We start from the raw sequence: 26,696 nt of genomic DNA, 5'->3' as shown, positions 1-26,696 counted from the left end.
TATTGATGCTGATTTGGCATAAGGTATGACCACTGTTACTAACAAGATAAAGATCTTTAAAATAGCTTAGTTACAAAAACTCCTAAGTTGTCTGAAAGCATCCTGATGTGATAACAGTGCCACATATGCAAAGGGACACAACTCATTATAATACACACCAGTGTCTTATAACAATTTATTTTATCATATCATACTCTTTAAAAAAAACATAGAAATTGTCATGGACATGCATAGTTCAGAGGTTTGTACTACATTTTTTTATATCTATTTTGAAATGCACACAGTACCAATAATGTTGTTATAATAATTAAAGGCAGAAGAAAATCTGTGAAATAACTTCCTTTTTCAGGGTTCAAATAACTGTGACAAGTTCATGAATTCAGAGAGTTGTCATGAAAAGTCCTTGAATGTCAAAAAAGTGGGTTTTGTTTTTGAAAAGTGCTTGAAATTTAAATTAAAAAAATGACTTGAATTTCTTTAATACCTCTTTGAATTTGATAAGCAGTGTCAAAAACAATATCAGTAAATTGGAATTTAAAATGCATAATATTTTAAAATTAAGTTGCTGAATTTGTACAAGACATTGGAATAAGTCAATACTGATGTAATTCAAACTGTACATAAGAATATGCTTTGTACATAATTATGTATCAGAGTTATTGCACCTGATTGTCAGAGCCACCCATTTAATTTTGGCACAATAACCCCAGAATTAAATCTTTCAGCAATCACTGACGTAAGTTAACTTTTGTTTTTTGTTCAGGATAAACTAGATGACCATATACATCTCTATTAGTACCACACCAGTACAATAATAAATTAACTAGGTTGATGGGATTCCTCTTGATAAGCACTACACCCTTATTGCAAAAATAGGTCTCTATGACCTGTATTCCATGCTTTATATTTATATTCTGTTCAAAGTTTGTTTCTTCAAATGAGGATAGGGACAGACAGGTGTGGTGGATAGATATACTAGAATAAAGATGAGTATTGTAGGTCTTGGGAAATCAGTTATTTCTAGTAAAATAGGTTTTTTCAATAATACTTACCTAATCATAATACCTTAGTACAACTATTGCTACCTTGCAAATCCAGCCCTCCCAGCCTAAAACTTTTTACAGAGAAATATTAGTGAATCTTTCAGGTGGTTGAGAGTTGTCTGTTTGTTTCTATCATAGGTGAACAGTAATGTTAACTATTTGCCCTAGTCTTTGTTTCCTGTCAGTGATACTGCAAGGGAATGGTGACAAATCATCATAGAAATTTTCCTTTCAAACGTATGACTGTCTGATGCAAATTGTTTGTCAAATCATGGATTAAGTAGTGTAGTGTTAGATGGTATGGGGCATTATTTGGTTTCTTGCAGGCTCCTTGCAGATTGTTTTATGCATTCACTGAACAAGTCTGTTTATTGATATACTGAGACTTTTTTTTATTGGAGTCTCATTTTCCATCAGTAATTGTTTCTAAGTGTTGTAGGTATTTGAACATGAAGAGTATCTTAATTGTCTTTCTTTTTCGTCCAAGATATGTCTGCCACATTAAGAATGATTGACCAGACAACATTGATCCTTGCTCCGATTGCAACAGGTCAGATCATGACCTTTGGCTCGCTTGGGATTGGTGCACTGTTTATAGCAGGCTGGAATGTCTTCTCGGTCTTCATTGAGTATTTCCTGCTGTGGAAAGTATATAAATTAGTGCCAGCCCTAAAATCGAAAAAGTACAGAAAGAAGGCAGAAAAGGGTAAGACTTTTAATTTGGTATTGCTGCCAATTGCTTATCTTATTTACTCATCTATAATGGGCACAACTGTATTTATGTATGTATATGGTTTAAGAACACATCAGCACAATCCTGACTATATAGTACCAAGCAAAAGCTTCATAGGAAAACTGGTAAAAGCACAACTTTGCTTCAGGTCTAATATATGTCACTTAGTCCAAATTTGTGAACATCCATGGCAGGTAAGGTTTTATGTTGTTCATTCCAGATCATTAATGGTCACAATCGGTCGATTATTTTTTTGAGCTATGGTACCACTTTCTGTGTGGTGAAATATTAAATATCTTGTTTAAGAAAATGAGGTTATCAGATAGGCAGAAATAATTATAAGATATTCCGGCAGAAATAATTATAAGATATTCCGATGCCACTTGTCCATTTTCATTTTTATTAATCTTTTGTTATCATCCATATTGAAATCAATTTTTTGTTATTATCCATGTTGAAATCAATCTTGCAAATATGCTAAATAATGACACATGATGGTGGCTTGCATACAGTATATTTCCCCTGATATGCCCCAGGTGCCTACCCTGTAAATAAAGTTTTAGACCTGGGAACAGAACAAATGGTAACCTCAAAACAGGAATCTGAGCAAGTACATCCCTATAAAAAAAGAAATAAGAACCCTAGTCAAAAATAAAAAATTTGTTTTTAAATATACACACAAATACAGATCAGGGCGAATCCATACAGATATAAAATCCTTTAACTTTGGAACAAAGTTGGGTCAGCTCACAGACCTACTGGTTTCTCAATAGAAAAATCGAGCACTCTTATTGATCACATTTATACCAACCTACCAGACAGTGTGGCTTGTGTTAATGTACCGAATGTTGGTCTTAGTGACCACTATCCTACTTTTTTGACAAGAAAGGTTAAATGCAAGAAAAATAAGAATAATACACACAAAACGATCACTTATAGATTGTTCAATTTTTTTTTAATGAAGACCAATTTCTCAATAACCTATATAAAGTTCCATGGAATATGATCCAAAATTTGGATGACATAGATGAAGCCATGAGAGTGTGGACTGACTTATTTATGGATGTAGTATCTAAACATGCACCACTGAAAGTACATCGAGTAAAGACTGAAATAATTCAACCTAATTGGCTTACTACTGAAATCCTAGATGCTATGAAAACATGAGGCCAATTCAAGGCTATGGGAAACCATGCACAATATAAAGTATGGAGAAATAAAATAACAAGTATGATTAAAAAAGCTTAAAAAAACTTATTATCAATCATTGCTTGAAAACAAAAAGAGCAACACAAACTCCATTTGGAAAGTCTTCAATGAACTCACAGGAGGAACGCACAAAAAACAGACAAATAAAATTCACTCACTTCTGGTAAATGACACCTTAATCACGGATGACACTGACATTGCAAATGTTTTCAATGATTTTTTCACCAACATTACCACAAAGTTAAAAGAATCAGTGATAGAAAACAACTTTAATGAACTATAAAAGTTCTGCAGCAGCAAAATCTCTAAGGGGGTATGTTTCTCTATCCCACCAGTATCAAAAAACTTAAAAAATGTCTGAGTGAACTTGATACCAAGAAAGCTACAGGACTTGATCAGATTGTTCCATGACTCATTAAATCTTCTGCCTCTGCTATTGTAAATAGCATAACATTCATAATTAATTTAAGTATTGCAACTTCATCTGTCCCCAAAATATGGAAAACTGCAAACTTTAAAGTAACTTCTATTCACAAATCTGGTTCTAACGATGATACTGATAACTACCGGCCAATCTCAATACTACTAAACTTGTCAAAAACATGTCCATGACTCATTCATGTCATATTTAACCAAACACTTGCTGTTACACCCTAATCAATCAGGCTTTAGATAGAAACATTCCTGTGAGACTGCCTTGATCTCCCTAACTGATAAATGGCTTCAAGCACTTGACCAAGGTAGAATAATAGGATCTGTATTTGTAGATTTCAGGAAAGCTTTTGACATGGTGGATCATGAAATTCATTTGAACAAACTAAAAATCTACCAGTGTGATGAAAGAACAATTAGATGGTTTACTTCTTAATTAAGTGAGAGAACACTTGTTTACATAAATAATGTTCTGTCTGAACCTGAAACAGTTAGATATGGAGTACCACAAGGCTCAATTCTAGGTCCATTACTATTCATTTTATTTATTAATGACCTACCACTTTTACTAAGAGACTCAATATCATCTACAGATCTCTATGCAGATGACACAACATTGTCAGACATCCAAAATACAAAGCATGAACTCAAAATTTCTTTACAGAATGCCCTAAACAAACTGGAAAACTGGTGCACATACAATGGTATGGTGGTAAATACTTGTAAAACTAAAATATTACTTATGTCAACATGGCAAAGAAGTAAAAAATTTGATAGTGATGAACTTTGTCTGACATGGAAGGATAAAAGTTTGCAAATGGTCTGTCATGATAGACTGCTTGGTGTTCTGGTAGATAATAACTTATCATGGACTGAACATATCAAACATATCAGTAAAAAAGTAAATTTAAGTTTATAGCTTCTCAGTAGGATAAGACATTTTCTCCCTGAAATGCACAGAAAACTATTTTATAATAGTTACATACAACCCTATTTAGACTGCTGTAATACAGTATGGGGTAATTCAAATGATAAAAACATAGCAAAGCTGGCACATCTTCAAAAAGATCATTTGGGCTAATATCAATCCAGAATAGAAAGCAAGGAAAATTTAGCTGATTAGTTTACAATATTACCTATTAAAGACCGAATCTGTTTGAGAAAAGCCAAATTAATGTACAGGATATCACATAATAGTGTTCCTGAATATTTACAATCACTATTCCAGTATAGGCTACCTGGTAATACTCCCCACCTGTGATCCATGTCTACCAAACAGTATAAAATTCCCAAACCAAATAAGGAGTTATTTAAAAAAAAGTTTCCAATACTCTGGAACTCTGCTCTGGAATAGTATTCCAGTTGAGACTAGAAATGCCTACTCTATTTCCTTCTTCCAAACCCAATATATCCAGTGGCTTCAGAAATGCAGCTAAAATAAATTCCTTTGTATGAGGGCCTCAAGGTAGATTAGTTTTTAGCTAATTGTGTTACCCTCTCTAAATAAGGTCATTATTATTATTATTATTATTATTATTATTATTATTATTATAGCTATGGGTCACCCAAATAAAAATAAAATAACACATGATGGTGGAATGTATACAGTATTTCTCCCTTGATAGCCTATGGGACTAACCTTGTAAATGTGATAAATAATAACACATGTTGTCATGCACACAGTATTTCACCCATAAGAAGCACAGAAAACAACCTTGTAAATGTTTTCATTGCTGGAATTGAACTCTTTTACTGCTTGCACTTTTTCCCAGTGGAGAGAAAATTATTTTGCAAAATCCATTGTTGATAGCTGTTTTTCAGGAGTTTGTTATTGCCTGTGCTGGAATACAGGAGTCGGCAGCGTGAAATCCTGACATCTGTGCATTGAAAAATTTGGTTATAGACATTTTTTTTAAAAACAATGGAAAAATGAGTTGCTTCATTAACATTAAAATTTAAACAGGCATCAGCTTAGTGCCAAAGCAATTTGACTAAAGTACCTTGACTGAACCTTAGCTGAACCAGTTTGATCCAGGGGTAGGATCTGACTAAAGTACCTTGACTGAACCTTAGCAGAACCAGTTTGATCCAGTGGTAGGATTTGAATAAAGATCCATTTGCTCATAAATCTGGCACGCTTGCCACTGAGTCTTCGTTACTCTTGCCTTCATTAGTTGCCTCTTACGTCATGCAGAAGTGTGCATTGGACATATCAGACTTTAATGCCATTGAAGCAAATGTTTATTTTAATTTTAAATAAATCTGTATTGTCACACTTATCAAAGAAAATATGGGAATTATGTTATCAGTGTCAGATGTGCATGATGGGATGCAGTGTGTATTAAATGAGTTGTGCTTAGTACACTGTTTAAGATAGAGACTTCATACTTGGGAATATGCCATGCAGCAGTCTACAGATATTTAAACTTTGGATAATTCCCAGGATGTTGAGCATGGGGTTGTGGATATTTATGCATGTAAATGTCCAAGGAAGTTTTGTGGTGATTGTTGTTTTTGGTTTGATGCCAGTCTAAATATGGAGGAAGAACCCAGAACAATGCCAGGAAGAACCGCCATCCCAAAGGAAGCTACTTGCAAACTTTTTCACATACCATGCTGACCAAGCCTGAGACTTGAACCAATGCAGACAATGTTGTTGATTTGTAAAGTCAAATGCCTTAGACCACTTGGGGCCCCATTCATGGCAGTGTTGACAAGTGAGAAATGCATATAGATAGAGTTGCTTTACTGTAGACCTGTATTGTCAGCTACAACTTTTTAACTGAAAACCTTCTTAGCACACACTTAGAAACTGCTTGTCTGATCTGCATAGATGTGTTTGTGTGTGCCCATGTGTTTTGATTTTTGTGCCTTGTAAATTAATTTTGCTAAAATTTTAGATTTTTAAAAAAATATCTTGAACATAAACTTTATGGGCTGCAGTGGGGCAAATATGCTTAATTAATGGGAATCCAGTTTACTCATTAGACAATGACTTTTACTTGGGAGCAGATTAAAAAGAAAGAAAAATATAAAAGCATTAAATTTCTTACATTTTTTAACTAATGATTTATTGTATAAGAAATGATAAATTAATTTTAATATTAACTGGCACCTGTAAATTGCAGAAGCAGAGGAAATCAAAGCAGAAGCAGAGGAAATCAAACCAGGAGCAGAGGAAATACAAGCAGAAGCTGAGAAATCCCCTCAAGAAACTGATGGTGATGATCAAGGCGACAAGTCCGAAAATGTTGAGGAAACATCTCTTATGACAGTTGAGAAACCCAAAAGTGAAGAAGAAAGCAAAAGTCAGATATCTAAGGATGCTCCAAACGAGAAGAAACCATCCAAGGAGCCACAAGGGTGTTCAAGATTTTGTCGCAAAATGTTTTCCAGCTTCATCACATTGTATCGAGGATGGAGAACTTACATGAAGTACAATGTGGCATTAGCAGGTCTAGCTCTGGCCTGCCTTTACATGACAGTGCTGGGCTTTGATAATATCACTGTTGGTAAGCATGCTCCACCTTTAAATTAAATTAACTAGCTGATTGAAAAGATTTAAGCTGACACATTGTAATGCATTTCATGGAGGTGACAAAAGTTTCATTTCATAAGTGAGGCCACCTTGTACAGAAGTATGTTACATGCAAAGCTGTGTTACAGTTTGGAATGCTATTCTGCCTTACAGTGAGTCAGTCTAATACTGAAGAAAATGATTCAGTACTTTATCATAATGCTGTCCACGAGAGCCATAGATTATAAAACTGTCGTTGGAAGCCATAGAGTATACTGCTTTACAGTGAGACTGCCTTGTATTGAAGTACATGATTCAGTACTTTTATCATGATAAAACTTTCCATGGGAGCATTGAGTATACTGCCTTGCAATGAGACAGCCTTGTACTGAAGTGCATGATTCAGTACTCCATCATTATAAATTTGTCCATGGGAGCACCTTGTAATGAAGTGCATGATTCAGTACTCCATCATTATAAATTTGTCCATGGGAGCACCTTGTAATGAAGTGCATGATTCAGTACTCCATCATTATAAATTTGTCCATGGGAGCACCTTGTAATGAAGTGCATGATTCAGTACTCCATCATAATAAAACTGTTCATGGGAGTATTGAGTATACTGCCATGCACTGAAACAGCCTTGTATTGAAGTACATGATTCATTACTACATGATTATAAAACTTTCCATAGGAGCATTGAGTATAGTACCTTGCAATGAGACAGTCTTGTAATGAAGTACATGATTCAGTACTCCATCATTATAAAACTATCCATGGGAGCATTGAGTATAGTACCTTGCAATGAGACGGCCTTTATAATGAAGTATATGATTCAGTACTCCTTCATAATGCTGTCCATGCTTATAAATTCAGTCCAGCTGCAAGCTGCATGGACCCAGATGTGCTGTTGCATAATGAACTAGCAGATCAGGCTCTGCAGTTTGGGAGTGATCAGTAGAATAAGCAGCATACATCCCTTATCTACTGGTGTATTATGCAATATCCATTCAGGGTCTATGTTGTTTGAGGTTGTACTTATACGATATCACTTAATGAAATGGGGTTCCTGACGATACCCGTGTTATAATGAAGAGTACTATAAGGAGGGAGTGACATATATGTTTAAATTATACAAGTAAATTGTCAGGCTCCATGGCATTATAAAGAGGACTGTATTCAACCACAATCATTGGAATTATTTGCTGATAACAAAGGTATGGGAAAATGGATTTATTTGTAAACTTAATCATTCTTGTTACATATGTGTCTTTTAAAAATAGCACAAATATTGTCAGTATGTAAGAGTACCAGTTCTATATAAGAACAGTCAATAATACATGCAAGACAAATTATATTTCTGGTTTTGTAATCAGTATATAAAAAATTTTCATCGTTATCATTAATAGTGTTGAAGAAGCTAGACTCAGAAGATGGCTGACACTTATTTCAAAGGGAATTTAGTCTGATGGAATTAAACCTATCTATGGTACATGTAGTCAGTATTTTGTAATGTCCATGTAAAACATGGACTAAATATTTCAACATTTAATCATCAAATTCATTTCATTGCAGGATATTCCTATTCACAGGGAATTAATGAGTCGATAATCAGTATTTTGATGGCGTCAGGTGCACTTTTTGGTATCACAGGAACATTCATTTTCCCACGGGTTCGTCGAAAAATTGGGCTTGAAAGAACGGGCTTGTTTGGCCTAGGTGCTCAGATATTTTCTCTCTGCTTCTGTGTGGCTTCGGTGTTTGCTCCAGGCAGTCCTTTTGACCCATTTTACTTCCAGAGACCACCAAAAGATGTATATGCATGCAATCAAACTGTGCCAAGTAGTAATGTCACCAACTCAGTCACATTGAATGTTACTAGTAGTCCAGTCTACCTATTAAATCAAGCTGGTTCCAGTCTTCCTGCAGGAGATATGGGAGTGATAAGCAATAATGAGACAGAGGTCCAGTACAGTTTACTCTGCCCAGCAGAACCAAGGAGTTATATTTCAATTTCTCTTTTACTTGGAGGAATTATAGCAGCTAGATGTGGTAAGTTCCCATGCGGTTTTCTTTCACCTGCTTCAGGAAATAGTGAAACACAAGTGTCACTTTTCAGGTAAAAGCATAGGGATTATCAACATTCAATTTTCTTTTCAATTAAAAAAATTTACATTTTGGTCATGGTTATTAAAATTAATAATTAAATAACCCAACATAAATCCAGTGCAGACAGACTACAGAATTCTCTGGAACCCTTGCAAAATATTTAACTGTATATGCTTTGGTAGGTCTGAAGTAATAAATATACCAGTGTCAGCAGTGTTTCAAAATCCTAAAGAAATATTGGAGGTAACAGTACATTTTCAGAGTCTGATAAGAGTTTTGAGATCACTTTGAAAACAAAAGAGAAGCTTGTCAGACTGACACCATAAATATGCCTCATCCTCCATGCAGGTTCCTGTAGGTCTTGGAATTCTGGAAAAGTTTTGGAATTTAAAAAATGGATTTCATGGGCCTTGAAAAGTCATGGAATTTCTAATAGTGAGTTGGTGGAATATTAAATAATGGATTTAAGGAATGAAAGTCACTAATTTGCAGAAAATAAATTAACATAATTTTTCAATAGAAGCTTATCTACATTGTATGCAATATTTTGCTTGATCCTAAGACCATTTTCATTTTTGCAGATTTGCTATTGCATCTCATTGTCAGTGTACATGTAATACTGGAGGTAAATGGGGTGATCTCACCAGGTTTCATTTTAATTTTAGGCACCTTCAAAGAAATGTTTTCAGAAAGTAGCCTTACAGCATATCATTTTCAAACATTTCTCTTGGAAAGATCATTCAAAAGATGTAAGCATGATTTGTCTGTATTACAATGAAATATCTTAATTTGGCTCAAAATTAACATCATGGTGTATGGATATTAAATTTGTTGTTAGTGTCCAGACAGGTCTACAGAAATTGAATGTGTTGTCTTTGTTTAAAAGAGTTTATGGGAATTGAATTTGTTTTCTGTGTCCAGATGGGTCTGTGGGGATTGAATTTGTTGGGTGTATGGAAAATGAATTTGTCATCTTTGTCTAGATGGGTCAATGGAAATCGAATTTATTCTATGTGCTTAGATGGGGATCTGGGAATAGAATTTATTGTCTTTGTCCAGATGGGTTTTACAGTATAGTAATTTTACTAAACATTAACATCTTGGTATTCAGGAATTAAATTTGTTGTCTGTTTTGACAAAAGGGTGGAAGTTGCGTAGCAGCTATTTGTTAGATACAAACACAGTAACCAAGGATATTAAATTAAATAGTAACACGTGACTGTATAAAAACATTAATTTGATTTTTTAAAATCCTGAATTTAAAGAAAACAGTAAAAATTTGCATTGGTGAAAAACATTACAGACCCTGAACAGCATGAAAAATTAGAAATATTTTGAAAGTATTAAAAGTTTTATTTAATTTTTGTGTGTGAAAATAGCCAAGTTGTATAGATTTTTGTTTTAAAAAAAGTAGTCGTTTGACTATAGTTTTATGCTAAATGTGTCTGTTCAAGTGCTATTGAATTTTGTCAAAAAGCTTGCACATGTACAAGCACATGGGTGAGTCACCTGCTTCATGTCAATTTGTCAAGTCACAAATCTGTCATACAGGTCATGTATTGTCAATTTGCCAAGTCACAAATCTGCCATCGTACAGGCCATGCATTGTCAATTTGCCAAGTCACAAATCTGCCATCATACAAGCCATGCATTGTCAATTTGCCAAGTCACAAATCTGCCGTCATACAGGCCATGCATTCTCAATTTGCCGATTCACAAATCTGCCATTGTTCATGACATGTATTGTCAATTTGCCAAGTCACAAATCTGCTATCATAAAGGCTATGTGTCAGATTCAGATCTTGGCATGTTCAGCTCAGATTTTGTCATTTGAAATTTTGCTAAGCCCAGTTCTCAAGAATTTGCTGAGAGAAAGACTTTTTGAAGATCATCATGCTGTCACATGTTTTGAGACTAACTTTTGGAAAAAGGTTATTAGGTGTTTACTATGCATTCCATATGGTTTGGTTCCTGGACCCATTCTCTTCTTTCTATACACGCACCCCCCTTTGGGGCCTCGAGTGGCAGAGTGTTTTAAAGCCCTCACTGTTAGGGATAATTGCCATCTCACTTCTGTCTGCGTGGGTTTGAGTCTCGAGTTTGACCAATGTGGGTATGTAAGAAAGCTTGCCAGTAGCTTCTCATGGGTTGATGGTTCTTTCCAGGCTTTTCCCGGGTTCTTCCTCCACCATTTATACTGGCCACCATGTATAGCCTATCTTTTGTTGAAAAATGGCATTAAACCCTACAATAACAACAACATCACCCTCTCTTTAAAGTGTTATAGATTTTTATCTGGTTTCTCACAAATTATATGCCGATGACACCCAAATGTACAAATATAGTTACCCAACTGAAATTGACCTTACCATCCAAGGCATAGAGGTGCATTTTTGATAAGTCATGAATGACAAGCGGCAGATGAATGATGATGAAACTGAAGACTTTCCGATCACCACACAAGAACTTTCTCAACAGTATTATCTCAATGCACACAACATGTCATGAACGCATGGATGGCTGTATACTTACAGCATGTCATGAACATGTGAAAGGTTGTATACTTACACACAGCATGTCATGAACACATGCATGGCTGTATACCTTCACACATGAACAAGTGCAACACAAAAATCATGAACACATGCATGGCTGTATACCTTTACATGTCATGAACACATGCAAAACACATGTCATGAACATGTACATGGCTGTATACCTACACATAATGTTATGAACACATGCATGGCTGTATACCTACACACATATCATGAACACATGCATGGCTGTATACCTACACACATGTCATGAACACATGCACCAGTGCTAGACATCACTATGAACTGTCACACTGAAGACATCATAGCAATATGACTGAAAAATTGTTAAAGATACATTAAATATCCAAATCACACATACAATACATGCATATGCACATGGGCCAAATGAGAAATGGACTTTTACGGGCACCAGTTGGAGCAAGAAAGCTGTTTACGTTAAAAAACAAAACTGGAAACAAACTTGCCTAAGTTATGTCAGAAACTAAGAGTAAACACTTCCAGACACAGGCTATACACATAACTAGCGACAAACCAGCAACCAGAAATATATTGTCAAACCTGCTTCCCTCAAACCTTTTAATACAATCCTGATCACCCCAGATGAACCAAACGTAATCAATTACAAATGAAAACTCCTGCAATTACACAGTAGATATCGGAGTTGTTTATTCATCAGTCCACACGTTTTTCTACAGGAAGATTTCCCTGTAGTGTGTTGTTGTGCTAGTAATAGCAACACTTGCAATATTTCCAGGACAGTTAATAAAAATTTCCAAGAAAATTATGAAGTTGAAATCACGTCACATTGTTATCAACTAGGTATTGTGTTTGAGAGGTCTTTATTACGTGGTGTTAATTTTACAATCAGTATCAATTACACCACCAGCATGGTACATACAGTTTCACCTCTTTCAATGAAAAAGTGATAGTGACACAGAATTCTCAATGAATAGTTGAACACAAATAAATTGTGCTACAATCAATACAAACTTCACAAGAGCTGTATACCAGTATCATATCCATGGTTACAATAGAACTTTTCCAAATTAGAACTCCTTTTTAAAAAATATTAATTACATATTGTTTTTCTTCTTCAGACAGCATCAATCAATTAAATGTTGTAATACAGTCATAATATTGAACGTGTTTATGTTTCATTTTCTCATGTGCAGAACTTAGTTTTTTAGGGTCAACTGGTCACCACATAGCCCTCATTAACATACTTGTATCTTTGCATGGTATTTAGAAACAATGCACAATTATAACTTTCTTGTTTGTTTTTTTTTTCTTCTTTTCTAAGAGCGATCCTACTTAAATCCTTATTTAGATTTTCATAAAACAATACAAGAACAGATGACCTACATAAAAATGTGAGGCAGCAAAAGTTCCTGATGACTACTGTAATTGTTGAATCTGCTAACTATATTGCAGAAGTATAGGGTTATTTTAATTTCATTGGCAAAAATTGGGTGAGAAAAATAATCTATGTTGGTGTTTGTACTGAGATTGGGAAATCCTTGTTGCTTGGTTACATTATTTGTTTCCCCATGAGACAGTGAGACAAATAATATAACCCCTTAAGTGAGATTTCCATGTCTTAGTGCAAATACGAAAATTTATTTTATTAGCCTTTTGAACTTAGACTATGATCTCATAGTGATCTCATTCAACAATGCTCTAAAAATACACCTATTTAGAATGCCTCAATGGACATATGACTTAACAATGTTTCCTTGCCCTGAAATATTTTCAGTATGCTTTTGTTTTGTAATTTCCGTGTTTGTTTATTATAATCTTGTCCATATATATTATCTTTGTGTTAACTAATATTGTTACAGTCCTATATTATCTTTGTGTTAACTAATATTGTTACAGTCCTCTTCTTCATCTTCTTCTTCTTATTATTATTATCATTCTTATTTGATCATGCATTTTAATTATGGCAGTAATGAATTATTGATTTAATAATAAAAAGAATTGAATGCATTTTATTTGTAAAATTGCAGTGTACTTTGTGTATTAAATGTACTATTGCGTCAGTTTAGAGCCTGTACAACTGAGTGATGTAGTAGTAATTGTTTATGATCTTGAATTAGTAGATTCTTGATTTAAACATGTGACCGTTACAGTGGCCTAATGGTTAGAATGTCCACCTCAGATGCAGGAGTTTGAACCCCGGCAGAGTCAAACCAAATACTTATAAATATGTTACTAACAGCTGCCTCACTAGGCTCTCAGCATTAAGACGTTAGTGTTAGGACTGTTTGGCCTGGTGTCAGGATAATGTGTCTGGGTGGGACATCATGATATATGTCTGCGGCAAGATGCCCCAATGCTAGACATCACATAAACTGCCACACTGCAGATATTGTTGCAGTATGGCTGAAAAATTGTTAAAGCTACATTAAAAATCCAAATCACACACACACACACATTTAAACATACCTTTTGGTAACAAGACTACCAAGACAAAATAACTAATGTTGCAATCGTTTAGGTGGTTCTGTAGGGTTTCGTATTTTGCATAGGGTTAGATTTTTAAAGATAAAGAATGTCCCAGGTTTTCCTAACTTGTTATCTTGGCTATTTACTAAGGGCCTTGTAAATTTTTGGTATCATGAAAATAATTTTTAATTCCTTTGATATTGGTGTATGATTCGTGAGTGTAATTTTGGTCATAGATTATACAGCTTGGCCATACTTTAGATGTTCACCTATCAGAAAATTGCTTGCTCCATTATGTCATTTTCACTTCTGGGACTTGAGGGGTAAATTGTAAAAAAATTAGCTGATAACATTCTTTTATTTTTATTATATATTTTATAATTCATTCATTGTGCATTTCAAAGCTTGTATTGATTAATGTGGCAAAATCTGTTTTCCCTGTTGTAATAACTGCTAAAGATAGAGTATTTCAGACAAATTCAGGCAGATTTTTTTTAGCACATGGGAACAGCCACTTTGGTTAGCTGTGTGCTTAGATCGTGTACAGTTTTCACAAGCACAGCATGTAAATAAATTTTAACCACAGTAAATAAAAGTAGCATTGAAGTGTGCCAACATTTTCTCCATTGTCCATGTTGCAAATGCAGATAAGTTCACCTCACACCTGTCACTCTTTTAGAAGTATGCAATACCTGTAGTGAAATTGTAACTTTAATTGTAAAAGTTACAAGTGTATGGTGATAATGTTAAATTTGTAGCAGTGATCAATAAATTTCATATATCATTTCAGGTTTGTGGATGGCAGACTTGACAATATCGCAACTATTTCTTGAAAATGTAAAAGAGACGGAGCGAGGAATAGTGAACGGCGTGCAGGGCTCACTAAACAAGCTGATGGATATGCTCAAGTATGCACTTGTCATTGGAGTCCCGCAGCCCGAGTTATTCGGATTTCTCATTATTTTGTCATTTCTTTTCATCTGCACAGGCTGGTGCTTGTATGCTACATTTTCAAGAAAGAGACGAGGGCATTTACTTCCTTTTCACAAAATGTGTGATGCTGAAAATAATAATTTAGCAAATACATATGATGTTGAAATTGAAGTGTCCTAGATGTGGTATTATAAATAGAACTGACCTAGTTGTGGTATTATAAGTTGCAGTTACCCAGATGTGGTATTATAAATTGAAGTGATCTAGTTTTGCTGTTATAAATTTAAGTGACCTAGATGTGGTATTATAATTTAAACTGACCTAGTTGTGGTCTTATAAATTGAAGTGAAGTGACCTAGTTGTGGTATTATAAATTGAAGTGACCTAGATGTGGTATTATATATTGAAGTGATCTAGTTTTGATATTATAAACTGAAGTGACCTAGATGTGGTATTCTAAATTGAAGTGACCTAGATGTATTATAAATTGAAGTGACCTAGTTGTGGTATTATAACAGCAGCTCTTAACAGACATATTTTGAGCCTTTTTACAGAGAAAAATCATGATTGTGATGTTTACCATTTGTTCTGTAATTTTTCCTACACTGGTCTTTGGAAATCATAAATTTATTTTGTGCATAATTAAAATTTGTAAATTACAGCACACACAAAAATTAAAATTAATATTTTCACCTATAATTATTCATTCACTAAAAAAATGAAGAAAAAACATGGAAAATTACAGTAGTTCATCATAATTATGTGTTGTGTGATTTTGAAGTCAGTTTATGGATATATTTCAGTACTTATGTTTTGCTGAATTTTAAAAATGTTTTTGGTGTTTTCAGCTGTTGTTTAGACTTCACAGTATTTTTAATTTTTATCCCACTATTGTTAGAGAAAGGCTGGCATGACATCACTTTACATGCATTATTCTGTTTTTAGGGTTTACTACGGTTGAAAAGATTTGAACATGAATACATTCTAGGCAGTGTTTGTTTATTGGGAATATATCAAGCCTTGCTGTTTATTCAGGTCCTAAATTACTAAATCAGCAGAGTTTAGAGTAATCACATTGTCCCTCCATCTGTCTGTCTGTCCATCAACTAAATTTAGCATGTGGTTTTGTATTGATGAAACATAAAATTTGATTTCCAAAATTCCATTTCATTTACAAAAGTTATGTCTCCTGTTTGCACATTGACCTGAAATTGATTTCAAAAGCTGCTTTAAGTTTTGTTGAATTTCTTTTAAGCAATGTGTGGAGCAGTGGATTATTTCAGCATTCCCTAACATCATTTACAAGAGTTTCAGTGACTGATTGCTTGTTTTCCTGGTTATGATTTCTGCAGTATAATTTAAACAAAATTTGTTGCTTTGTAACCAGATTTCCAGTTGGCCATGATAAAATTTACAGAGTTATGCCTCATTTATTTCCATCCTCACACTTTTGTTTCCACAGCATTACTGTACCAAAGATTGTTGAGTTTTTCAACCAAATTTGTCATTATGGTGATAAAACCTTTTACAGGTTGTTTCCATTGTTCCACCAAACCATTTGTGGTGTTATCACCTATAAATTCCTATTCCCCTTTGTTTTCTACAGCATAATTTTATTGCAGATTATTGGATTCCAAATAAATGTAGCATTTACCTTATATTTATTAAACCTTGAAATTGTTTGATATCTAGCATTCCAAGGGTAATGTACAGGAGTTATGGCCCATGATTGTCTATTCTTTATTACATTGTTTCTGCAGCAGTAAATTACAAAGGACTGCTGGATTTCAGCCATATTTTGCATGTTTTTTTATAATGATGAAACCTTGAATCAGTTTCATTTCCAGCATTTGACATTAGATAATGTATATAAGCTTGTATAGTCGTCTTATGTCTGATTTTAATAACAAACCATGACCTTTTTTCAAATAAATGAGATATCTTTGCTAATGCTACAGATGAAATACACTTTAAATGAATAAATAAACATTGCCTGCTTACATATCTTGATGTGAAGATGTGACAGTACAGTGTGAAATGGATTTTTTGCATGGTGATTGTATGGTTCTGTGGTCATAAACATTGATGAAAATGAAGAACGAATCATGTTTGCCTGAACACAACCAAACAGCCTTTGTGGATGATGATTTCTACTGTGCAAGTATGAATTTTGATTTTTTTAACTGAAGTGGTGGCCCCATCTTTAATGGAAAAGTGTGCGTGGCTTTAAAAAAATATTTGATCTAATTGGCTGTAGATATATATCATGAATCTTCACTGTGCTGTTTGGATTTTTTTTAAATGTAGCTTTAACAATTTTTCAGTCATATTGCTACGATGTCTGCATTGTGGCAGTTTATAGTGATGTCTAGCACTGGGACATCATGCCGCAGACATGTAGCATGATGTCCCACCCAGTCACATTATCCTGACACCAGGCTTACCAGTCCTAACACTAACATCTTAATGCTAAGCGCCAATCGAGGCAGCTATTAGTACCATTTTTATAAGTCTTTGGTATGACTCGGCCGGGGATCAAACCCACAACCTCCTGCATCCGGGGCATACACTCTCACTGTGGTGTATTATTGCACCTTATGAATGAAATTCAGAATATGATTAAATAAAGAATGTTATTAAACTATGAGTTTATTTAACTATTTATGCTGTTGAATTTAATTATAAGGATTGACAATTTATTTTTTAAAATTCAACAAAGTATGAACCGCGAAAATGCTGTGCAGACTTGGACAACCGACTTTCCAGTATTCAGTTTCATCAATTAGAGAAGTTATGTTCCCTGATTGCCCATTCTCATAACTTTGTTTTTCTCCAAGCATAGCTCTTATGTTTAAGGCCTTGCTGAGTAATTGTAGAGTGGGGACCTATGTGGTTTACTCACAGCTAATAGCTGATGTTTAAGATCTTGCTGAGTAAATTGTTGAATGCTATATACTCACAGCTAACAGCTGATGTTTAAGAGCTTGCTGAGTAAATTGTAGAATGGGGACCTATGCTATATACTCACAGCTAATAACTCATGTCTAAGATCTTGCTGAGCAAATTGTAGAATGGGGACCTATGCTATATACTCACAGCTAATAGCTGATGTTTAAGATCTTGCTGAGTAAATTGTAGAATGGGGATCTATGCTATATACTCACAGCTAATAGCTGATGTCTAAGTTCTTGCAGAGTAAATTGTAGAATAGAGACCTTTTTTTTATATACTCACAGCTAATAGCTGAGTTTTGATGTCTTGCTGAGTAAATTGTACAATGGGGACCTATGTGGTTTACTCACAGCTAATAGCTGATGTTTAAGATCTTGCTGAGTAAATTGTAGAATGGGGACCTATGCTATATACTCACAGCTAATAGCTGAGTTTTGAGGTCTTGCTGAGTAAATTGTAGAATGGGGACCTATGTGGTGAACTCATTGCTGATAGCTGATGTTTAAGGCCTTACTGAGTAAATTGTAGTGTTTGTGGATTTATGTGGTGTGCTCATTGCTAATAGTATATAGTACCATTTTATAATGAATGTCATTCTACTAAGAGAGTGTTGTATGTTTTAAATAAAAATATTTTATTTGTGTCAAACTATAGAGTTGAATGGTTCACCATTCATAGTACACATACAGTAAAATATGTTTGTAGAGGAGATAATTCTGTCCTGTACATATACATATCCTTTTCATGGTAGACAGACCGTATCACATACCTCTGAGATCATTATTGCTTTTTCACCATTTTTCATTTAAGTGAAGAAATAATAAATTTATTCCAGCTAGGTTTAAATCCCATTGGCACTTTATAAAAGGAATACATATCTTGCTTATAATCATTATTTACAAAAAATTATTTGTTTGATGTTAACACATTTTTTCTTCTCATTTTATTGAACTTTGAAAATAATATTTTATTGAACTCTGAAAATAATGATTAAAATATTTCCTTTAAAATTAAATTTACATTTGACAACTTTTGCTCTTACTATACTTTTATATCTCAGTAAAAGCTGTTTGAATAAACAGTATGATAATAAAAAATTGAAACATTTTTGTATGCATCCAATCAGAAATGAGAGCAAAAGTTACATAAATACATAACAGCTGTGCTGAGTTCACCATTTGTCCTGTGGAGACTATGTTTAATGAGTCATGTTCTATTAGCCTTCAGATTTCATTACTCTTCAGAAAGTTGACTTATAGGACAACTGAACTTTACATTGAAGTGTCCTTTTACAAAGGACAATTGAACTTTACATCGAGGTGTCCTTTAACGAAGGTATCATTGTACATGTACTACACTAAAATAATGTTAAAATAATGATATGTATTACACCACATTTGAAGTTATGGTCTTAAAATACTGTTGGATATTAGGTTTTTTTTATAGCATATTAAATGTGTACAAAAGCAATGTGGTAATTAATTTTTATCTTGTCATATTTTTCTAGTCATTTTCCTTCATTTTAAATGTTGATTATTAAAAAATATTTGTTTTCTTTGATGAAGAATATCACAATATAGCATTTTTATTTTTATAGACAGAAATATAATTTACATGTATTTTGGTCTTCATTGTTTTAAAACAAGGTAATCACATGGAGCTTATTTAGCCAACACTGTTCTTGACATGCAAACAATGTTGACATTGAAATTCAAGGGGCATTTGATATTAGGCTGAAATCGCTGAAGTTAGAGTGAAGGAGAACAAAGATGACAGAAAAAGGGGGACAGTAACATTTCACATTAGTGTAATTTCAGATGAAGACATTAAAGAACATGTTGGTATTTTACAGAACCTTTGAAAACAGGTCTCTTGAATAATACTTGAATAATAAAGTTGAACTTTAGTATAAATTCTTTATACAGTTTTATTACATTTAGTTGTTAGGGATAAAGAAATTGTCTATTATTATGAGAATTTTGTAGTGGTTTCATGTTTACTTTTATGCCATTAACTTCATGTTTGAAAGTTGTGTTACTCATTTTTGAAAATGTTTTGTGATAATTGTTAATACTTTTGGAAAATTTACCAACAGTTAGATTGTACTTATTTACATGTCATGTTGTTTCTTGGAATTACCATGACTAAAAGATAAAGGTTATGTATCATATTTATTAAATCTTAGTAAAATTACATTTTTCTTAATGTAATTACAAGTATGCCATGAATGTGTGTTGCCATTGAAGCTTTTCTTGTTCTTCATATTAGTGCTATAAGAATTCCATCTTTTTATGGAAAATTTTCACTTGGAATTTTCAATTTCTGCAGCTCTGCATTTATTCTCACCCCCCCCCCCCTTAAAAGGTTTTCATCAGTGCTTATGTATAGTCCATTTGCGACTGGGGCACAAACTCCAGAATGCAGAATGTTGGTATATACCAATAAATTGAAGTGTATACGAGTCAATAAGTCTAGTTCTTTTAGTGTAATGTGATATCCAACTGGTCAGTTTGGCATAAAAAATTCAGTGTCATTGGTTTTCATTGGAAGACATTCAGCATGTGTTATGCTTTTGGTTTTATTTGGTTTTGAAAATAGTGACAGTCACAGGACTTTGTAACACATTTCACAGGTGCTGTGCTCTGTACATTTTTCAGTTACATACAGTACCTTATGGCTGTATGAAGTATGTTACAAGCCTCTGTGGCATTGGTGAGGATGAGTGTAGTGGATAAGAAAACCAGTGATGTGGATAAATCAAATGCCCAATTCCGAAATCGTTGGTGATAGAAATGACCAGAGAAGCAAGATCAGTCTTAAATTGGAGACTGTTTGACAAACAGACAAAATGACAGTGTAGTAATGACTTTGTTTTGATTATCAAATTTGAATTTTGCATCCATGACTTTTTCTTTTTAGAGTGTAGTGTGGTATGTTTTATATTGGAAACCTATGGATATGTTGCAGAATCAAAAATTTCTTGGCAGTTTATTCCTGTGTATCCAAGGTGTTAGAGGTGACATAACGAAAGTCACAAAATGGTAATTTGAGGGACTTTGTATTTGATTTGTAATTCACTTGAAATCTGTCATATCTGTTAGACAGCTTTGCTAATCAAATCACAGCTTAATTGGGAAAACAAATAGTAGTGTTACTGCATAGTTACAATTGATCTTGGAAAACATGAAGCAAAAAGACATACAGTAGTTTTACTACATTGTGACATGCTGTAAAATATGCTTTAGAACAGAATCTGTATTTTGGAGTTTTCTTTTGTTGCAGTGGTGAATATTGGATTGTATTGCAGAAAACATAGCTAATATCTTCCTTTACCTTGCATAAATTAATTATATAGCATACTTTATGTATTTAAGACATTAAAGTTAGAATTAAAGGTTCATTCATGTCTGAAATTTTTTTTGTCATTGGATGTAATGTGCCTCTGAAGATATTGTTTTGAAAACTACGAAGAAAAGGCGTTTTATTTAGGTTTAAAAATCTCAAAATTTGATTTCAGCATTAGGGACTTTGTCCTCCGGACCACCTAATGGGGCCATGGTCCTGGACCTGGATTAGTGGGGCCTAAGCAATCCCAACACCCAGTCTACTTGCAGCACTCTTGCAAGTTTTGCATTCACATCACTGTACTAAGCTGATTTTATATAGCTTATGAAAGTTTAGTCATTTACAATATTTAGTAAAGAAATCAAAAGTATTAATTCACTTTTAATATTGGATGATATAATTAATCCAGTTATAAATCCAGTATAAAGGATATTTGGAATATTGTCTTTCATTATTACATTCCACTAAAGAGATTTCAAAGAAGTAGGACTTGAGGCGTATAGAATTTTAAATTTCATTTTTACCGATGATATACCAAAATGTATGTAATCACTTTTGATTAATATTGGCACTAATTAAGTCTTATTTTTTTTAGCAACATGTTTCATGTTCAGCATAGCTTTAAGAATTAACAGGTACAAATAGCACATGCATGATTTATTGATGATATGCCTTGTGCTATTGATGATATGCCTTGCGCTATTGATTTTTATGCCTTGTGCTATTGATGATATGCCTTGTGCTATTGATGATATGCCTTGCGCTATTGATTTTTATGCCTTGTGCTATTGATGTTATGCCTTGTTAGTGATAAAGAATAAAGAGCTTTTATGTTTTGAAACTGGTTTTTTATGTTTATGAGGGTATTACATGGAGGTTTTTATTTAGTTAAAATTAATTATGAACTAATTATCCTTGTATTATTTAACTATAGAATTAAATAAAATTATTCACTGATGAATTGATGCATTGATAATTTTGCTACTTTTATACAAATATCAATAGTAAATATGGAGAATCAGTTCAAAACAATTTATTTTATCAAAGATACTTTTAATCTTCATACATTGCATTGATTTATTGCATGGCCTTGATGTATCACATGGAATTGATCTATCACTTTGTGTTGATATGTAACATTGCATTGATGTACAACATTGCATTGATGTATTATATGGCCTTGATGTATCACATGGAATTGATCTATCACTTTGTGTTGATATGTAACATTGCATTGATGTACAACATTGCATTGATTTATTACATGGCCTTGATGTATCACATGGAATTGATCTATCACTTTGTGTTGATGTGTCACATTGCATTGATGTACAACATTGCATTGATGTATTACATGGCCTTGATGTATCACATGGAATTGATCTTTCACTTTGTGTTGATGTGTCACACTGCATTGATGTATCACTTTGCACTGATGTATCACATGGCATTGATGTACAACATTGCATTGATGTATCACTGCATTGATATGACATTTATGTATAACATGGCATTGGTGTATCACATTGCATTGATTTATCACATGGCATGGATGTTTCACTGCATTAGTGTATCACATGACATTAATGTATCACTTTGCATTGATTATCTAATGGCATTAATGTGTGACATTGTATTGATGTATCACTTTGCTTTTTTTTCTTAAATATAGTGTTTGGACTAACTTGTAAAATGGTATATCTCTGATAGATATGTGATAGCTCTTGGCCTCATTATACTTTTCTATGCTATTTTTGTACACCCTAGAGAGCATTTGTCATAGTTTGAATCATTCTGTGTAGTGAAAAGTTATGAATATTTCTCCCAAATATCTGTTTACATGATCGGAATGGTATTTTCAATACTGTATCACTCACATTTGTTGTGGACATTGTGAATATTTTGTTCATTTGTTTGCTTGTTTGTAAGTTTCTTTTTGTAACTCAGTGAACTTGTCCACATTGTTAACTTTATCATCTCTGCTTTCAAATGGGTGAAACAGTTTGTTTGTTTCTCTGTGAACAAATCAGATAAACCAAAAACTAAAGTATCTTCTACATGAGCATATATTTTTTGATTACAAAGTAGTTCCCAATACACATTACTATTTATAGACATGTCATGCAGTATGAAGCTGTGCAATATGGAAAAATACTGCATGATTCTGACAATAAAAAGTCAATATAAATATAATTGAGATTTAAAAAATGAGCATATAAATAAACACTTTTATTTTACTTAAAAAGAGCATTTTTTTTAAATAGATATTTTATATAGTTACTATAGTACAGTATGTACTTCATTTACAAGATGTCATCCAGTGAAAGTATTATTATACGATACCAACTGTATTCCATGTACTTGTTATGTGGTTCATTATCTCTATGGTGAAATGTTATTTCTCTTTATCCTTTAAGCATAATAATAGTACTCATGAATACCTTCATATTTTCCACATCTGTAAGTGTATTTAATTAAAGCAAATTATTTTTTTTAGATTCCTTCCCTATTGGGAGCACAGGCATAATTTAAAGATGGATTTCCTTTTGCAGGTTCAAACATAATTAAGAGTGTGTGGCACACTAGATCTTCAATTAAGCAGGATACATATATTGGCTATTTTAGCCTACAAATGGATATACACGAGGCACAATACACTATGGATTTGAAATACGATTATTGTTGGAAATGTTTGTCTATATATGGATATGCATGGGGCATGATATATTATGGATTTCATATAGGATTATTGTTGGATATGTTAATCTATACATAGATATGCTTGTGATATGATATACTATGGATTTCAAATAGGATTATTGTTGGATATGTTAGTCTGTATATGGATATGCATGAGACATGGTATATCATGGATTTCATATAGGATTATTATTGGATATGTTATTCTATACATGGATATGCATGGGGCATGATAGTATGGATTTCAAATAGGATTATTATTGGATATGTTAGTCTATACATGGATATGCATGGGGTATGATACACTACATATTTCAGATGGGATTCATAGATTCAGACAGGCAACCCACTTTGTCTTGATATACCACCAGTGGCTTTTACTGTTTGCCAAAGACTTGGTTTTGAGGTCACACTTAATTCAACTTTGAGCAGCCTGAGTGATTTATTTGTCAGATTGCAGTTGAGCAATTTTCAGTAGCATTAAAAGCCTATTGTATACAGTATTTCTTGTTACAGTTGTGGCCTGCAACAAAAGCCTAATATATACAGTATTTCTTGTTAATTGTGGCTAGCAACAAAAGCCTAATATATACAGTAATGCTTGTTACAGTTGTGGCCTGCAACAAAAGTCTAATATATACAGTAATGCTTGTTACAGTTGTGGCCTGCAACAAAAGCCTAATATATACAGTAATGCTTGTTACAGTTCTGGCTAGCATTAAAAGCCTAATATATACAGTAATGCTTGTTACAGTTCTGGCTAGCATTAAAAGCCTAATATATACAGTAATGCTTGTTACAGTTGTGGCCTGCAACAAAAGTCTAATATATACAGTAATGCTTGTTACAGTTGTGGCTAGCAACAAAAGCCTAATGTATACAGTAATGCTTGTTACAGTTGTGGCCTGCAACAAAAGCCTAATATATACAGTAATGCTTGTTACAGTTCTGGCTAGCATTAAAAGCCTAATATATACAGTAATGCTTGTTACAGTTGTGGCCTGCAACAAAAGCCTAATATATACAGTAATGCTTGTTACAGTTCTGGCTAGCATTAAAAGCCTAATATATACAGTAATGCTTGTTACAGTTGTGGCCTGCAACAAAAGCCTAATATATATACAGTAATGCTTGTTACAATTCTGGCTAGCAACAAAAGCCTAATATATGCAATAATGCTTGTTACAGTTCTGGCTAGCATTAAAAGCCTAATGTATACAGTAATGCTTGTTACAGTTGTGACCTGCAACAAAAGCCTAATATATACAGTAATGCTTGTTACAGTTCTGGCTAGCAACAAAATCCTAATATATATAGTAAGATTTGTTATTGTTGTGGCCTGCAACAACAGTCTGTTGTATAAAATAAGGCTTGTTACAGTTGTGACAACTGATGCCGAGATGCTGGATTCTGTTTGAAAACTGAGCAGCAATTCAAGTTTGAAGTTCAAGGATTGTGTTTCATGAATATCTTGTTTTTGATGAATATCATACTGTTTTAAATTTGCTGATAAAATGTATTGTTATCAGTGATTTGTTATAGTTTATACATGTTTTGATATAGTAATTCATCACTCTAATTCAGCTCTGTTCTGATTCTATTTTAGCAAATTGAATGTATTTCGAGTGCAAGGAAAATATATATTTGTGATTAAAGAATATTGATTGCAATACCTGTATTTTATGTTTACCTATACCCATCCAATGAAAAGAAAGCTGTCTACAGTGTAGCAATTGATTGTAACACCTGTATTTTATGTCTGCATATACCCATCCAATGAAAAGAAAGCTGTCTACAGAGTAGCAATTGATAGTAACACCTGTATTTTATGTCTGCATATACCCATCCAATGAAAAGAAAGCTGTCTACAGTGTAGCAATTGATTGTAATACCTGTGTTTTATGTCTGCATATACCCATCCAATGAAAAGAAAGCTGTCTACAGTAGCAATTGATTGTAACACCTGTATTTTATGTTTGCCTATACCCATCCAATGAAAAGAAAGCTGTCTACAGAGTAGCAATTGATGGTAACACCTGTGTTTTATGTCTGCATATACCCATCCAATGAAAAGAAAGCTGTCTACAGTGTAGCAATTGATTGTAACACCTGTGTTTTATGTCTGCATATACCCATCCAATGAAAAGAAAGCTGTCTACAGTAGCAATTGATTGTAATACCTGTATTTTATGTTTGCCTATACCCATCCAATGAAAAGAAAGCTGTCTACAGAGTAGCAATTGATAGTAACACCTGTGTTTTATGTCTGCATATACCCATCCAATGAAAAGAAAGGTGTCTACAGAATAGCAATTGATTGTAACACCTGTATTTTATGTTTGCCTATACCCATCCAATGAAAAGAAAGGTGTCTACAGAGTAGCAGTTGTATTTCTGCCAAGAAAAAGTCTTTATATTTGTATCAGATTTTTTTTGTTATGCATATTGATAGCTAAAATTATTTAAATTTTTTAATTTTACTAATTTATTTTGTTTAAGTGCTAAGCAAAATAATCTGAGTCTAGAAAGTAAAATAATGTATTCACATTGCTATAATGGTATGAAAATCTATTCAGATCATTTACACGTATTGCGGCATGCATGACAAATTTCATTTGTCTACCTCAAGTGGGGTTTTTTAATTGTGCTAACAAGGTTTTTGTTGAAAATCCCCTAATACCAAAACTTTCATAATTTGTTTTAAATCAAGAACAAAA

General features: G+C 33.4%; 1 protein-coding gene across 1 annotated transcript in view; it reads left to right on the top strand.

The window, feature by feature from the left end:
* LOC149776695 (solute carrier family 40 member 1-like) overlaps window positions 1-25,649 on the top strand; it is a 55,359-nt gene extending 29,710 nt beyond the window's left edge. Inside the window, exons 6-9 of the mRNA XM_089941230.1 lie at window positions 1,531-1,749; window positions 6,546-6,929; window positions 8,510-8,986; window positions 14,840-25,649. Coding sequence (XP_089797356.1) covers window positions 1,531-1,749; window positions 6,546-6,929; window positions 8,510-8,986; window positions 14,840-15,162 — 1,403 coding nt within the window. The 3' untranslated portion in view covers window positions 15,163-25,649. The remainder of the gene's footprint in view (window positions 1-1,530; window positions 1,750-6,545; window positions 6,930-8,509; window positions 8,987-14,839) is intronic.
* The last annotated feature ends 1,047 nt before the right edge of the window (window positions 25,650-26,696 follow it).

Source organism: Sinohyriopsis cumingii, chromosome 18, assembly GCF_028554795.1.
Source record: "Sinohyriopsis cumingii isolate HCF-2022 chromosome 18, ASM2855479v2, whole genome shotgun sequence".
Taxonomy (NCBI): domain Eukaryota; kingdom Metazoa; phylum Mollusca; class Bivalvia; order Unionida; family Unionidae; genus Sinohyriopsis; species Sinohyriopsis cumingii.
Note: the sequence above shows the minus strand (reverse complement) of the source record. Positions and strands in the feature narration are given on the sequence as shown.